Raw genomic sequence first — 14697 nt, 5'->3', positions numbered from 1 at the left:
AATGTACATTGGTATGCTTCTTATAAAACAGATTTAAAAGGAACTTGTGCTTGTTTCTGGAAGTCCCTTTTTAAAGACGTATTTCTCCTTAGGACTCATTCTGTACGTGCTGCCAGAGGATGTTTGGGTGTTTCATGGGAGTGACAGAAAGGGAGTCCTGTGCTGTATGTATCTGCTGCTTAAAACAACAGGCTGAGCCATTACAGTTTCCTTTTAAGAAAGGCACTTGCTGTTCCTTTGTGGAATAATTTGCTTCTACGTTGTATCAAAACCTCTGTAACCTGGAGTCCTTCTGTATCTCACTGGTCTCCTGTACCCAAGAATGGGCAGAGCTAGAGGGGAACCCCTATCCCCTGCAGACTCCTCTGAGCCGTTCTCAATATTTTGTGTGCCTAACTATGAGAAGCAGGGTTTGAAGCCTGATTTTTATGTGTCTAATAAGGTACGAGCTCTTTCCATGCCATTGAGTCTCAGTGTCTTTCTTCCCTGCGGATTCTCTGGTCTATGAGAATATCTGATTAAACAGGGTGCCCTGACCCTCCTGTCATACAGTCCAGTAGGAGTTTTGTCCCAAGGCCTTTGTCTCTCAGCTTTCCCTGAAAGGACCAAGTTAAACTGAACAGTGCTGTTTTGAAAACCCACCAAGAAGTGGATGGCTGCAGTGGTGTGTCCACATGGCTGTTCAGGGTCAGGAGTGTCCTCAGAGGAATTGGTCCCATTGCTGGGAAGAGGCAGGACCAGCTCTTTTTGCTGTGTGTGAGTAGCAAAGGCTCAAACCCAACCATCCATACCTGGAGAAAAGTGAATGCCAAACATTGAGGTGTGTTCAGGGTGGCGAGAGTAAGCAGCACGTTGAAGGCTGGTTAGCCTGGGCTCACAGAGGTGCTGGTGGGATTTGTGTGTGCTCCAGTGAGAGCTGGAGCTGGCATCCTGTGCCTCAGGGGGAGCTTTCGCCAGGTCGGAAGGTGGATTTAAACAAGACCATGAAAAATGAGGCTGACATTAGTACTGGCACTGAACTGAGACATCTAAGGGTGTCTGTGATTCTGAGTTCCAAAAGGTGAATGGGTCAGTTCCAAAAGCTGGAGCTCATCAGTGTTTTAGGTAAAAAATGCTTTGATTTGCACCTATCAGTGGTTTTTCGGGGAGTGTGAGAAGGGAAGGATGGGAGGATAAGTGACACTGTCTCTACGTGTAAAGATACACTTACCCGAGTTTCCCACAACACAGTCGGACGGAAAGAAGGCACTGGGTCCCTTACAGATTGCTTGAGAAGTGGGAAGGTTGTTCCTCTTGGCTGAACGGGTGCTCTGCACTCTCCCTCCTGCATCCTCAGCGCAGGTGCAGCCTGAGCTGGCCGGGCATGGTGCTGCTGCGTGGCAGCTGAAGCTTGGGACCAGCCCTGGAGGGGCAGGACTGGCACAGGGATGTCGTGGTTGTGCAGCAACTATTGCCAGCAACCTCACCGTGTGCAGGGTGGTCTTGGCAAGAAATACTCTGACTCAAGCAATCCCTAGGAAGAGGCTGGATAGGATTGTGAGAGAGTGCACGAGGGAGATGGTTTGAGGGACCTCAGAGGAGTCCTTCTGGTGCTCATGACTTCATTGCTTTTCTGCTTTCCCACTGTCATCTTTCCTAACAAAATTCTGAAGGCTCCATTATGTGTCTTTGTACAAAGGATTGTGTTTGCTTCAGGAATTGTGCTGAAAAACTTCTGACCAGTAACACAGTGATTGCTCAGGATGGGAACTGCTGGACTCTGTGAAGCAGCATCTGAGGTCTGGTTTTGAGGTGCAGCACCATTTGTGTTGTCGGCTGTTGCGAAGAAACTAAACTAATAGTCATAGAGGTGACTGACACCATGTTAGGAAACATAAACTAAGGAAAAGCAAAGGGTGGCCTGCGGGCGACTGCACAGCCGAGGGCAATGCCACTGCTGCGTTGGTGCCTGGCGCACGTATCCTGCTCAGGACTCGTCTATGGGCATGAACTGGCCGTGTTTGCTCACTGAGTGTTCTCGGGAGTAGCACGAAGCTCCGACTCCACGGGCTGTGTTCAACCAGCGAACCGCCCAGCTCGGACCCTGGAGTGATACTTTATGCATATTCATGAGTATTGTTCTCTTTGGGGGTGGGTTTTTTTTTTAATTAACAAATAAAACTCTTGTAACGTAGAACCCCGCCTGGCTTCCCCGTCTTTACCGGGGCAGCCCCGGTACCTGCTCGACCCCCGCCCCGGCCTCGAACGCGGCACTTCGGGCTCCGCAGCGGCGTTCGGTCCGTTCCCCCTCCCCCCGCAATGCATGCTGGGGGCTGTAGTCCATGGGTTGTCAGCCGTCAGGCTAACGCCCCGGGCGCGGAGCACGCCGGGAATTGTGGTTTGGCGGCGCGGCCGCAGGCGCGCCGGAAGGCGGGCGCGCGGGGCACGCTGGGAGCTGTAGTCCGGCGGGGCAGGCGTGGGCCATGGCGGCGGCCGCAGCCCCAGCGGGCGGCGCGGGGCGCTCGAAGGTGGCCCCGAGCGTGGACTTCGACCACAGCTGCTCGGACAGCGTCGAATACCTCACCCTCAACTTCGGGCCCTTCGAGACCGTGCACCGCTGGCGCCGCCTCCCGCCCTGCGACGAGTTCGTGGGGGCCCGGTGAGCTGGGAAGCGGATGGGATGGTGGGAGGGGGGTCCCGGCGCCGCTGACCCGTCCGTGCCGCCCGCAGGCGCAGCAAACACACCGTGGTGGCTTATCGGGATGCGATCTACGTGTTCGGAGGGGACAACGGGTAAGGGGAGCCGGGAACGGGGGGAGCAGGGCCGGGGTTGAGGGGAGATGGGTGTGAGGGGAGCGGGGTGTGAGGGGAGCGGGGTGTGAGGGGAGATGGATGTGAGGGGAGCGGGGTGTGAGGGGAGCGGGGTGTGAGGGGAGATGGATGTGAGGGGAGCGGGGTGTGAGGGGAGATGGATGTGAGGGGAGCGGGGTGTGAGGGGAGCGGGGTGTGAGGGGAGATGGATGTGAGGGGAGCGGGGTGTGAGGGGAGATGGATGTGAGGGGAGCGGGGTGTGAGGGGAGATGGATGTGAGGGGAGCGGGGTGTGAGGGGAGATGGATGTGAGGGGAGCGGGGTGTGAGGGGAGATGGATGTGAGGGGAGATGGGTGTGAGGGGAGCAGGGCTGAAGGTCCGTGGCCGCCTCTGTCCGGCCCCCGGCCCGGCTCAGCCGCCTCTCCCGTCCCATTTCTTCCCCGCAGGAAGACGATGCTGAACGATCTGCTGCGCTTCGACGTGAAGGACTGCTCGTGGTGCAGGTGGGCAGCGCGGCCCCTCGCCGTCCCTGGGCGCTGGCAGGGCCAGGACACGCCGCGGCTTCCCTCAGCACCTCGGGCTGAGTGTAAAAGTTTGTGGCTCTACCCGAGTACCCGAGGGGAATTGTCATCTCCGCCCAGCTCTGTCACAGCTGCTCCCTGCCAGCCTGCTGTGCGCTGGGCCATCGGGGGTTATCGATCCTGGCCGAGGGGAGGCCGGGCAGCGCAGCGAGGGAGAGGACCGGGGTCGCTTCTGTTCCTGCAGCCTGTGGGAGGGCAGAAGGACTGGGTGTGCTGCACCCCTCGGGCCAGGGAAGGTGCCAAGGGAGGCTCACACCTTTCTTGGCTCCTTTGCTCTGCACTGGGCAGTCTGTCATATCTCATCTGTGTCTCACTTTCCAGTTCTGCTAAATAGATTTCAGCAGCAGCATGTTTGTAACCGTTTATGCTGTATCGCTGTTTCATAAAATCTTAGTGCAATCAAGAATCCAAAACCAGTGAAACAGTCAGGAACAAAAGAGTAACTTCTAATAGTTGTTTCTTTTCTGAGTCTGCACAGTAGCTCTGAGTGCCCAAAGCACAACCAGGGTGTTTGACTGCTGCTGTTGTAACTTGTGCAGGGCTTTCACGACGGGGACGCCGCCGGCACCACGGTACCACCACTCCGCCGTGGTCTACGGGAGCAGCATGTTCGTGTTTGGTAAGGCAACAGCAGGTTGTGCTGGGAGTGGTAGATGTGCTGCTGTACTGCTTGAAAAAAGAATGAGAGATCTTTAGGAAGTGTCAAAGATCTCATTCAGTAGCAAATCCAGTATTTTTCATGGCTGACTGTGATTTCAACTTTAGCTTGGAAATATTTCGCTGTTTTTTTTTAAATAAAGAAGACTTGAAGCTCATTACCATAGTGATTCTTTAGGAGAAGGAGTGGAGGAGAAGTCTCCTGTAGTAGTCCATTAGCCAAACACTCTATGCAATCTAAAGTTTCTCCTAGTGCAATGCCTGGGAGCGTGTGTGCTCCACTGCTTGGGAGTCTAATGGAACTCTTGTTGTCCAGGTGGTTATACTGGAGATATCTATTCCAATTCCAACCTGAAGAATAAAAACGATCTCTTTGAGTATAAGTTTGCAACGGGGCAGTGGACAGAGTGGAAGACTGAGGGAAGGTAAGAGCTGGTGTCATTGCCTCACGCTTTGGGGGAGTGAGGGTAGCTTGGCATCATTTCACATGGCACAGTCAGACTCTAGTTACAGTGCCGATGTTAGGGCTGCAGCATGATTGCTGCTCTGCTTTCTCAGTTAAAGTTTTTTGGTTCTATAGGAGTTTTTTTGGAAGGCCTCCATTCCAGAGTGCACCACAATGGAAATTTGTCCAAAATCCACTCTTCATGTTTCAGGTCCATGACTGAAGGGATGAGAGCAAAAGGAGTTTGGTTTTTTTCTGAATTGTTTCAGTTTCAAGGACAGCTTGGAAATTGTTAATCCTGTGTGAACATGGGCTCCTGAGATTCAATGTTCCAAGGAAAATCAAAATCACTAACACATTGCTTCCTAAAGTTGACTCTGTGCACATTTCAGAATGCCATTCCTGACACTGATTGTGATCCAACTACTTTGTGTTTTTTGCAAGGGCCTGGACGGGATAAGGGGGAACGGCCTCATACTGACAGAGGGCAGGGATAGATGGGATATTGGGAAGGAATTCCACACTGTGAGGGTGGGGAGGCCCTGGCACAGGGTGCCCAGAGCAGCTGTGGCTGCCCCATCCCTGGCAGTGTCCAAGGCCAGGCTGGATGGGGCTTGGCTCAGCCTGGGACAGTGGAAGGTGTCCCTGCCCGCGGCAGGGGTGGGACTGGATGGGCTTTAAGGTCCCTTCTACCCCAAACATTTTACAGTTCTGTGTTTACCACTCCCCAGTAAGCGTCACGTGGTGTCTTTACCCATAGTCCTTTACACAGTTGAAGTTTCTGAAATGCTGATTTCAGTGGAGAGAGGGAAGGGAACATTTGTTACTGTGATTTGTGGAGAGGGATGAGGAATGTGAAGTCCACTCTTGTGTTACTGTTGCTCACCTCTGATGAGCACATTATATTTCAGAACATAGACCATATTAGTAATTTCTCCTTCTGGTTAATTCTGGTAACTTGGAACATTTTGGAGAGTAATTCTTACTCAGTTTACAAACTCACATTTTGCTTGTTGTTCCCCAGAGTTACAGTGTTCATGCTTAAAATGAACTCAGACAAACCAACAGATGCCTTGTGGCATCACAGGTTTGTTCAACCTGGCTGATTTAGTTAAAAAAACAAGATTATGGAAGAGAAATCAGGGGTTTGGTCTTTAATTGTGGGCACTACATCTTGGGAACAACCTTGAATGATCCCAAATGAGTATCCTGAGCTCTGTCCTGGTCTCATTTCTGTGTTTCACCTGCTTAGTTCATGGGAATACATGTGGGGTGTTCATAGCAAGACTTGATTCCCACCTTGCTCTACCAATGGTGCTATGAATTTTCCCATTATTTAACTACTTTCTGCAAAATACTGTAAGAGTATTTGAGTCCTGGCAAGGAATTAGTTGGAATTTTTTTATTTCTTCCTGTCTGCATTAAGGTGATTTCTCTCCATTGAAGGCAGCAGAGTGCAAAACTAACACTTCAGAGGCTTACTCAGTGTTTGGAGGGTGCATGGCAGAAGCAATTTTGTGTAGGGAACTTTCTTCTTCTTACATGTGCATTTTAGCTCTTAGATCCTTCTACAACCCCTCTGCAGCTGCAGAGGAAAGATTTTTGTCTGCATTTTCTTCCTTGCAGGTTGCCAGTGGCCAGGTCAGCTCACGGTGCAACAGTGTACAGTGACAAGCTGTGGATCTTTGCTGGATATGATGGCAACGCACGGTATGGGGCAGTATCACCCACTCCTTGACTGCTTTTGTGAAATCCCAGCCCCTCAGTTTCCACTTCTGTAGAGATACTTCCATATTCCAAGGGATTTAAACACTCGGCTGAAGTTTTGCAAACCCAGTCTGTTGTTGAGCATTGCACTTTTGCAATTCACTGGTTTGTGTTCAAATAAGTATGTGCTTAAAACCTAGAGATGTAGTTACTCAGAGTGGCTGTGGATGTGTAATTTGACAGTGTGCTTGGTCGTCAGGATGCAGAATGATCTTTGGAATTTGGCAAATGCGCATTTCTTCAAAGATTCCCGGCACAGGCCGGCTGATGTTGCTGGAGACTTAGAGAGCAAAGCCTGGATTTGCTGTGAAATCATCTGACAGAACTAAGAGCAACGTGTCAGTTTTTTCTCAGAAATCTCTGTGAATATGTAATATTTAGGTTGAAGGGAGGTGGGAGTTTGTATGGGGAAGGACTGGAAATGAGTGGTGCTGAGATGTTAGAGAGAGCCTGGTGCTTTGTCCCACAGTAGCTCCTTGCATTTGCTGTTGGTCTGTCATGGAACAGTCAATTCTGGACATGTCATTTCTTTTCTGTCGTGATGAACTTAAGGAGTAATTTATGTTGATGTACAATATTTGCATCATGAGAGCACATGGAGATTGTCACAAATGAGGAGCTGGGTTGCCTCCTCCTCTGAGGAGAATCTTCAGAAAAGCGTCCAGCTCCACAAAGTCTCCAGGAGAACTGCTGCTAATCAGGAAAACAGATGGGATGTCTTTGTTATTTCTGGAGGAGGAATCAGTGTAAGATGCATGACTCTGTGGGATTGTTCAGTGCCAGCTTAGGGAGTCCCCCAGGGCCTTGGGTAGCTGTAAGGAAGGAGTGGGTGAGAGGAGCTGTCTACTTTATGTTAAATATGTCTAATCATGTTAAAAAATGTCTTTTTATGGAACTTGAGCCTGCAGGCAGATTTGAACAAGGGAAACATCTGTAGTTACTGTGAGTAACTTGTTCTGGGAACAGCACAGTCAGAGATGTGTCAGGTTACCTGCTTCATCCTCCTTTGTGTATTTAAGGAAGGATTCAGCCATGTAAATAATTGTTGTGGTCAGTCTCAGTACTTACGAGGGATGAGCAGAAGGACCAGGGTAATAAGCGGTATTTTGTAAAAATCCTGAAGATTAAATAGCTCAAATCCTTAAGCTCCAGGCTGAGTTGCTGTATGTAGCTGTTAACTGCAGTGTACTTGTAACTAGAAAGATGCTGAAGCAAGCTGGAGTGGGGCTGTCAAATTTAGGTATCGGACAAAAGGATTCTAATAATTGTTTTTCTGTCAGTGGAAGTAGGAGATTCTTCCTGTGCAGAAGGAATGTTGATGAAATAGTATTTCTGTCCTTTCAAGACCATTACCAGAAATTAACTGTTTCAAATCAAGCATTTTTTTGTGTTATGGCACAGATTAAATGACATGTGGACAATAGGCCTGCAGGACAGAGAGCTGACCTGCTGGGAAGAGGTAAGAAGCTTTAACGTCAACTAGCACACAGAATTCTCTTTTTTGGTTTTAATGCACAATTATTTAAAATTTCCCATGCTAGACTGCACTGCTCTTTCTCCAAAATGTGTTTTTCACCCACAGTGAAAAGAAACAGTTCAAATTTGATTTGGTCTGGGTATTTGGAAAACCAAGTGTGTATGAAAGGGTGATTTTTTGCTTGTGAATCTGTGAAGTGAACTTGGACTTCCCATGGGGGATTTGCTGTGCCCTCTGTGGAAGGGACTGCATCCCCACTTTGACCACTGCATTCCCACTCAGACCACAGACTGGGAGCTTTGCTGGCCAGCTGACTAAAGTCCGGGTCCTTACAGTACTGGGAGCTTTAAAAAATGTGGCCTCCCAACCTTTTTATCCAGGGAAAATCAAGTGTGTGCAGACACGTAAGCACAGCAGGAGTCAATTACCTGTCACCAGCTTTACAGGGCCCATGCCATGTGCTCAGTCTGGCTGCATCTGTGTCCTGTGGCCCTGCAGCATCCTCAGCATGTGGAGTTGTGCACTGTAACAATGCATTTCTGATTTTGAACTTAATTACCTTTCAGATTGAACAAAGTGGTGAAATTCCTCCTTCCTGCTGTAATTTTCCCGTGGCGGTTTGCAAAGACAAGATGTTTGTTTTCTCTGGCCAGAGTGGAGCAAAGATTACCAATAACCTCTTCCAGTTTGAATTCAAGGAAAAGATGTAAGTGTAGACAGATAAGTTTTGCAAAATCCACATAATCCTTGAATGCTTGAGTTGAGAAATGTGGTACTTAATGGGTGCTGAGGAAGAACGCTGCGTCTCCTGGTGAAGAAGGATAGAGTTAGAAAATTTAAAAGAATTGTGAAAAAATGCCCTGTTTCCTGTCGCAGCTGGACACGGATCCCCACGGAGCACCTGCTGCGGGGCTCGCCGCCCCCTCCCCAGCGGCGCTACGGGCACACGATGGTGGCCTTCGACCGGCACCTCTACGTGTTCGGGGGGGCTGCGGACAACACGCTGCCCAACGAGCTCCACTGCTACGACGTGGACTCCCAGACCTGGGAGGTCATCCAGCCCAGCCCAGACAGTGAGGTAAAACCTTCAGCTCGTGTTTTTTCCTTTATGCTCCATCTTTTTTGACTCATTTTTGCCATGGACATGTTTTGACAAGAACGTCAGCTTTTAGCTAAATGATAGCAACTCCTTCCCACTGATGGTTAATCAGCTCAAATATTGTGGGCAGAAGTCCTTAAAAATTAGTCAGTGTTGACACATCTAAAACTTTGCTTAACACTTTTTAAAGAAATACCATGCAATGCTTTGATATGTGTTATGAGTCAATCATTTGTTCAGTCAAAAGCTGAACAATGAATTCAGTGTGTACCAGTGGTTCTTCACTTGGCTGTGTGATGCTCTTGAAGCAGAATTCAAAACTAGACAAGGTTTGGTTTGTCACTGTAATGCCCATGTGCATAAAATCTTATAAATTTTGGTTATACATAGAGGTGTGGCTGGAAAATAGTAATACAGAGGCTCAGAAAAGTCTGTTTTAACATACTTGCATTAATAAGAGATATAAATTTTAAAATGTCTGGTTTTTACATGGACATCAAAAGGCTGTAGACCACCAATTGCCAAGGAAACACTCCAAATGAGACAATACTAAAAAAAAAAAAAAGCCAACCAAAAAAAGACAACATATGAGCCTGTTTCTTTTGCTACTTGCTACTCATGGCAAGGCAGCGACTTGTGTGATAAAATGTCAGTGTTTTTTCATAGCACACTCACAGATCCTGTCTGGGATCAGCTTGTATTCCAGGTGGAAGTGCCAAGGGTTCACCTGGTTTCAGTGCACATTTCAGGTCACGTTTCAGTAAGTGAGGATCATTTAATCCCAGAGTGCACAAGCAGTTGGTTCCCTGAAGCCCATACCAGCGTGTGTGGTTGCTGGCTTTGGAACAGCAGCATTCACTGTGTTTGTTAATGTGAACAGATTTTATCTTAAGCCATGTCAAGGTACTGCAGCTGATGGCACAGGAGGTTTAGGGTGTGAGCTGCTCTGTGGGAGGAGATGCTCCGTGTGTGTGCTGTGCACACAACTGCACAGCCTGAGGTTACACCTCAGAGAGCTGAGTGTTGGAAGACTTGGGATCAGGTGCAGAGTTACTGATTTAGCCAGCATAGGTGTGACAGAGCTCACCCCCCCAGTGCTGTGCTGTGTGATGTGTTTGGTGTGTTTATGTGTTTGCAGACACGTCACAGCATTGGATGAGCCCACACACACACTGCTTGTAATTAACCATGCACATGGGCCTCGTTGGGAACTGTTACTTGACCAGAGTATTTCACAGTAGCCTATTTAATGCTTTACAAAGCTGATTTATTGTCACGTGAAAGTAATAAAGCTGCATCTTCAACTTTCTAAAGCCACAGTTACCTTCAGGACTGTAGATGCTGTTCTGTTCCTGCCAGTGTTACTGTTTGATGTGTGAGGCTTCAGCAGGCATTGGTTCTTTGGGACACAATTGCTTATTGCTTCCAGGAGCAGAACTGCTCCTGGCAGTGCTGCAAACCAGCATTATTCCCTGAGTTATCCCCTGCTAAATTTCATTTCAGATTTCAAAGCTCTTTTCTTCATCTGTCTGTAATCCAAAACAGAAGTCTGTTAGTTGCCTTTGTTGTATTTTGGAGTTTCTTTCTCTGGTACTACAGCATCTAGAGACTGATTTGGTAGAAATGGGAGGTGAAACTGAAGTGCTGTGGAAACACGTGATAGTAAATTTTCCTAAAAGACCGATTACCTGCAAAACCTGAAAGACTTTTGGTGTTTTAAGTGAATTTTAAATTATTTTGTGTCTTCTGGAGTCATAACTAGGCAATTTCTCAGAATCATTTTCCTGAAGTTTCTATGAGCTTTTGGCAAAGACTTCTAAAAATAGCAATGAATCTCTAGTACCATCCTGTTCCCTGGACACTCTGAACTTGGATTTTCCTTTTTTATCTATCTCTATGAACAAATTTATTCACATTAATTTGAAACAAAATAGAAGTCGATAAGTGCAATGCTGTCTCAGCACTTCATGGTTTCTGCTGTGTGTGAGGTGATAGTGACCTCTGTTATTGTGCTGCAGAATGACCTACCTTGACTTTTAGAGTTGGGTTTTTTCTTTCCAATGGATGGATTGTAGAGTTTACATTCTGCTTGCACTGTATTATGTGATACGATCTTAGAAATGCTGTATTACAACTTTGCTTGACTGCACTATGGCAAGGTTACTTTCTTACTCATGTGATGCATATCCTTAATTCTTTCTTCTTTTGGACATTTACCACGGAGTGGGTAAAGCCTCTGGAGTCCCAGATAAGAAGGTTTGGTGCTAAATGAGCTCTTAAGTCAGTGGTGATTTTTACAGTACTTTGCAAAAGAGATTACAGAAGAGATTTCTTACGCTGAAGGAGAGTGATTACTGCCATTCCAGTCTTGTTCTCTGAATTTAGCCAGCCCTGAGGAGCTTTTCAGGGTGATTTGGACTTTCCTGGGAGTGATTTGGACTTTTCAGACCTATTTATGCCAGTAGGAGGAATAGGCTGTCAGGTGGAGATTGTATGTCCTCTGCTACCCTGTTACGGGCAATGCAGAAGGTGACAAGTCACACAAGGCTGAAGAATCTTGAGGTTGTTACCTGGAAAGGGTGGCACAGTTTGGGCATTAATCACAACAAAGCACAGTGAGTTCTAGGAAGGTCCTAGAGGCACTTCTTGAGCACAGACTGCAGTCATGTGTCAGGTGCTGCAGGTGCCCTGAGACAGTCTGGCATTTTCTGCATTTTGAGCAAACAGGTAGAACCTGGGAACAGGTCTGGCAATGGACCTGTTGTAGTTCTCTGCCCAGGGCGCTCAGAATTCTTGGTAGTGCCTCGCTGTGGGATGGAGGATGGGAAAGGACTTAATGAGTAGAAGAGGGCAAACTGAGATGGAACAGGTCAGTACTTCAAAAATAAACCAGGAGCTCTCATTTTATGCCTTAGGATGTCTCCAAAATGAATAACAAGACATCCTTGCTGAGCTACACAATTGCAGTCTGTAGCTCCTCAAACCTATATAGAGTATGTGTACATATGTACTGTACAGAGCACACAGAGCTATTCCCCATCTTCACTGTTAGATGATCTTCACAGCTGGGGGTTCTGCTTTTCTAAGGCAGCCACAGGAATATCTTGAGTCCTCTCCTGCCTGCGTAACACTGCCAAAGCTTCCTGGCATGCTGGATTTTTTTTTTTATGGGGCTACTGGAGGATTTCAAAAACAAGAAATAGATTTTTTTGTTTGCCTCGAGTTTTTCTGTTGAACTCAAAATATCCTTTACTTTCTGAAGAAGGTTGGAAGCAGCATAAGAAATCAGCAGGCAGTAAGAGGAAAAATGCCCCATGTTGCACAGTTGACAGACACATGTACACGTGGCAGTCATGGCTTGTGCTACAGAGAGGAGTGTTCTGCAGGGAATGACAGGAGCTCCAGGTCTGGCAGGGAGCACAGCCAGTTGTGGACACAGACCCACAGGATCCAAGGTGATGTTTGGAGCAGCCACTGCCTCATAGAGCAGGGTGTTAAGTCAGGAAGAAGAAAATTCTCCTTCCTCACAGTTCCTGTCATCTCCCTGTGGCTGCAGGGCCTGGTGAGTCGTCCATCTCTCCTGAAGTTATGAGGGAAATCTCTAAAACTTGTTCTGGGAAACCTTTCAGTCTCACAATTAGGCCTTTCAAAGCCAAGAGCAATAAAAATTTCCAGTTTTCAAAGCTCTTAATTTTTCTTTTAATAAGCCAAAATGGAGGTTAATGTGCTGGTAACCTTCTTGGGCTTACTTGGAGGCTCAGTTTTGGAGGTTTTCAGATGGATTACAGTGACGTGGTTTGTGGGCAGCTGAGGAAGATTAAAAGGACTTAGTCATCCTCCTGGGGATGAGTCTGCCCCAGTCTCCTTGTGCAGAGATCAGTTACCCCTCGAGGTATCTTCAGGCAAGAGAATCGTGTTACTATGTGCACAATGCCCTGAATTCCTGCAGTGAGCCCCCTAACAAGATCTGCCTCACAGGTGGGCAGAGTAGTTGTCAAGGTATCGTGTTCTGGTGGGAGAGATAAAACTGAGCATTTCACAATCCAGAGAGAAGACTGACACTTTTGATGTTTATAAAAAATATGTGCTGTTCAGGCTTGCATCCTTTCTAAAAAAACTTTTTTTAAAATGTAGGAGCTTCATGCCAATGCCCTTTGCAGGTCTGTGCTCAGTGAGCTGGAGAGAGACATCTTGAAAATGTTTGTATTTACAAGAATCTGCATATCAGAGTAACTGCAGCTAACTCTATTGCACAGCTCCATTTCTCTTTGTCAATTCTATGTTCATATCCTTTCTGAGGGGTGTTCATTATTACATCCTTTTCAGCATGTAATAATAAAACAGTATTCTCCCAGAGAAAGCAAAATGCAAATAATGTGGATGATAGGCAGAAGGAATATTTCTGTAACTCACTCACTGGTAAGGATTGTAACAACACAGATTTAACATGACCCAATTAAGGTGGTATAAAATTGAGTAAAATAGAAAGACTTGAAATATGCTTTTTGAATGAGGAGCAGTTACTCTGTCTAAATTTTTGCCAACAACCTTGAAAGACAACAGAAAATCACAGCTTTCCTCCAATATTTACTGATTATCCTGAGTTTTACCAATTACTGATTACATTAACAGTCCACTCAGGGATTTAGATTTCTTCCTGTGGTGGGTGCAAACAGTCCATGTTTCAGTTTGGCTGTAGGATACATTTATGAACAGAGTGTGTGGTCTGGGCTTCATGGTTTCCCTTACAGCATCCCTGGAAACAATGACTTAAATTCCCAGTTCTTGTGGGGAGCTGAGAGAGCTCCTGGTGGTCTCAAATGGCTGGAAGTGCTGTGATATTCTTGGTTCTAGAAGCTGACACAGTGTAGTGTCATTAAGCAACTAAATACATGATCATTGCGTTTATTAGATAGATCTTCCAGTATAGCATCTCTCCATGTTGTGTTCGCAAACCAGGGAGGTTGTTCAGAGAAGAATGATTGAAGATGGGAGGTCCAGTGACCAGCTGTGAAGTGAAGTCTCTTTTAGGTGTAGGAAATTAAATCTTCCCTGGCTTGCCTGGGGAACAGAGGGTTTTTAATCTATTAGTGAAAGATAAAACAAGATCCGGTCACTCTTCTAGTTGAAACTAGAAATATCCAGACTGAAAAAGAGGAAAACAAATGTTTACAAATTGTATAGAATGAGAGTAATTATTTATTAGAACATTTTATCAGAGTGTTTTTGGTAAAGTCTTCATTACACTTAAACCAGTATTTGATATTTTCTAAAAAGAAAGTTTTCCTCAAAGAAAGTCTCTGTTTCAGTACCTCTTCACGGAAGTCTGGTAGGTTGGTTTATTCAGGAAGTCAGGTTAAGATCCCAAAAGTACTATTATGGTTATTGGATTTTTGAAAGCATGCCACATGCCAAAGAGAAACAAATGACTGGTCACTGGATTTCTGTCAGCTGTTGTCAGATTTCAATATATGATCTTTTGTGACACATTCATTGGATTTGGCTGGAGTTTGGCTTGCTCTTCAGACTGCCTCATCCTCTCTGATGAATTAATTATACATTAACATTGCTCTTTAAAGCTGCAACTGATATATACTAAAATAATTTTAAAGGAAATAACATTTACTATTATTACAACTGTAAATAAATTACAGACAGCCTCATACCCTGACCTTTGTGGTTATGCTGCCACGTGTTTGGATGTCATTGTTAATGGATTTACCTTCCTGTTTCCATTCTGTGTTCTCCAGTGAGTGTCAGATGGAAAAATCTCATTCTCAGTGTAGAGCACAATTGCAAACGATGTCTCTGTTGCATCCCCTGTCACTTACTGTAACCAGAGATGATATTGCAACAAGCTTTTGTTATTATGACTTTGCTT

The 14697-nt window shown here is 46.4% G+C and overlaps 1 protein-coding gene across 1 annotated transcript in view; it reads left to right on the top strand.

The window, feature by feature from the left end:
* Positions 1-2453: 2453 nt before the first annotated feature.
* LZTR1 (leucine zipper like post translational regulator 1) overlaps positions 2454-14697 on the top strand; it is a 35671-nt gene continuing 23427 nt past the window's right edge. The window contains exons 1-9 of the mRNA XM_082296317.1: positions 2454-2638; positions 2710-2772; positions 3237-3293; positions 3911-3990; positions 4345-4453; positions 6100-6183; positions 7642-7699; positions 8284-8423; positions 8594-8795. Of these exons, the coding sequence (XP_082152443.1) occupies positions 2463-2638; positions 2710-2772; positions 3237-3293; positions 3911-3990; positions 4345-4453; positions 6100-6183; positions 7642-7699; positions 8284-8423; positions 8594-8795 (969 nt within the window). The 5' untranslated portion in view covers positions 2454-2462. The remainder of the gene's footprint in view (positions 2639-2709; positions 2773-3236; positions 3294-3910; positions 3991-4344; positions 4454-6099; positions 6184-7641; positions 7700-8283; positions 8424-8593; positions 8796-14697) is intronic.

This window comes from Coloeus monedula (assembly GCF_965178545.1).
Source record: "Coloeus monedula genome assembly, chromosome: 23".
NCBI lineage: Eukaryota > Metazoa > Chordata > Aves > Passeriformes > Corvidae > Coloeus > Coloeus monedula.
Note: the sequence above shows the minus strand (reverse complement) of the source record. Positions and strands in the feature narration are given on the sequence as shown.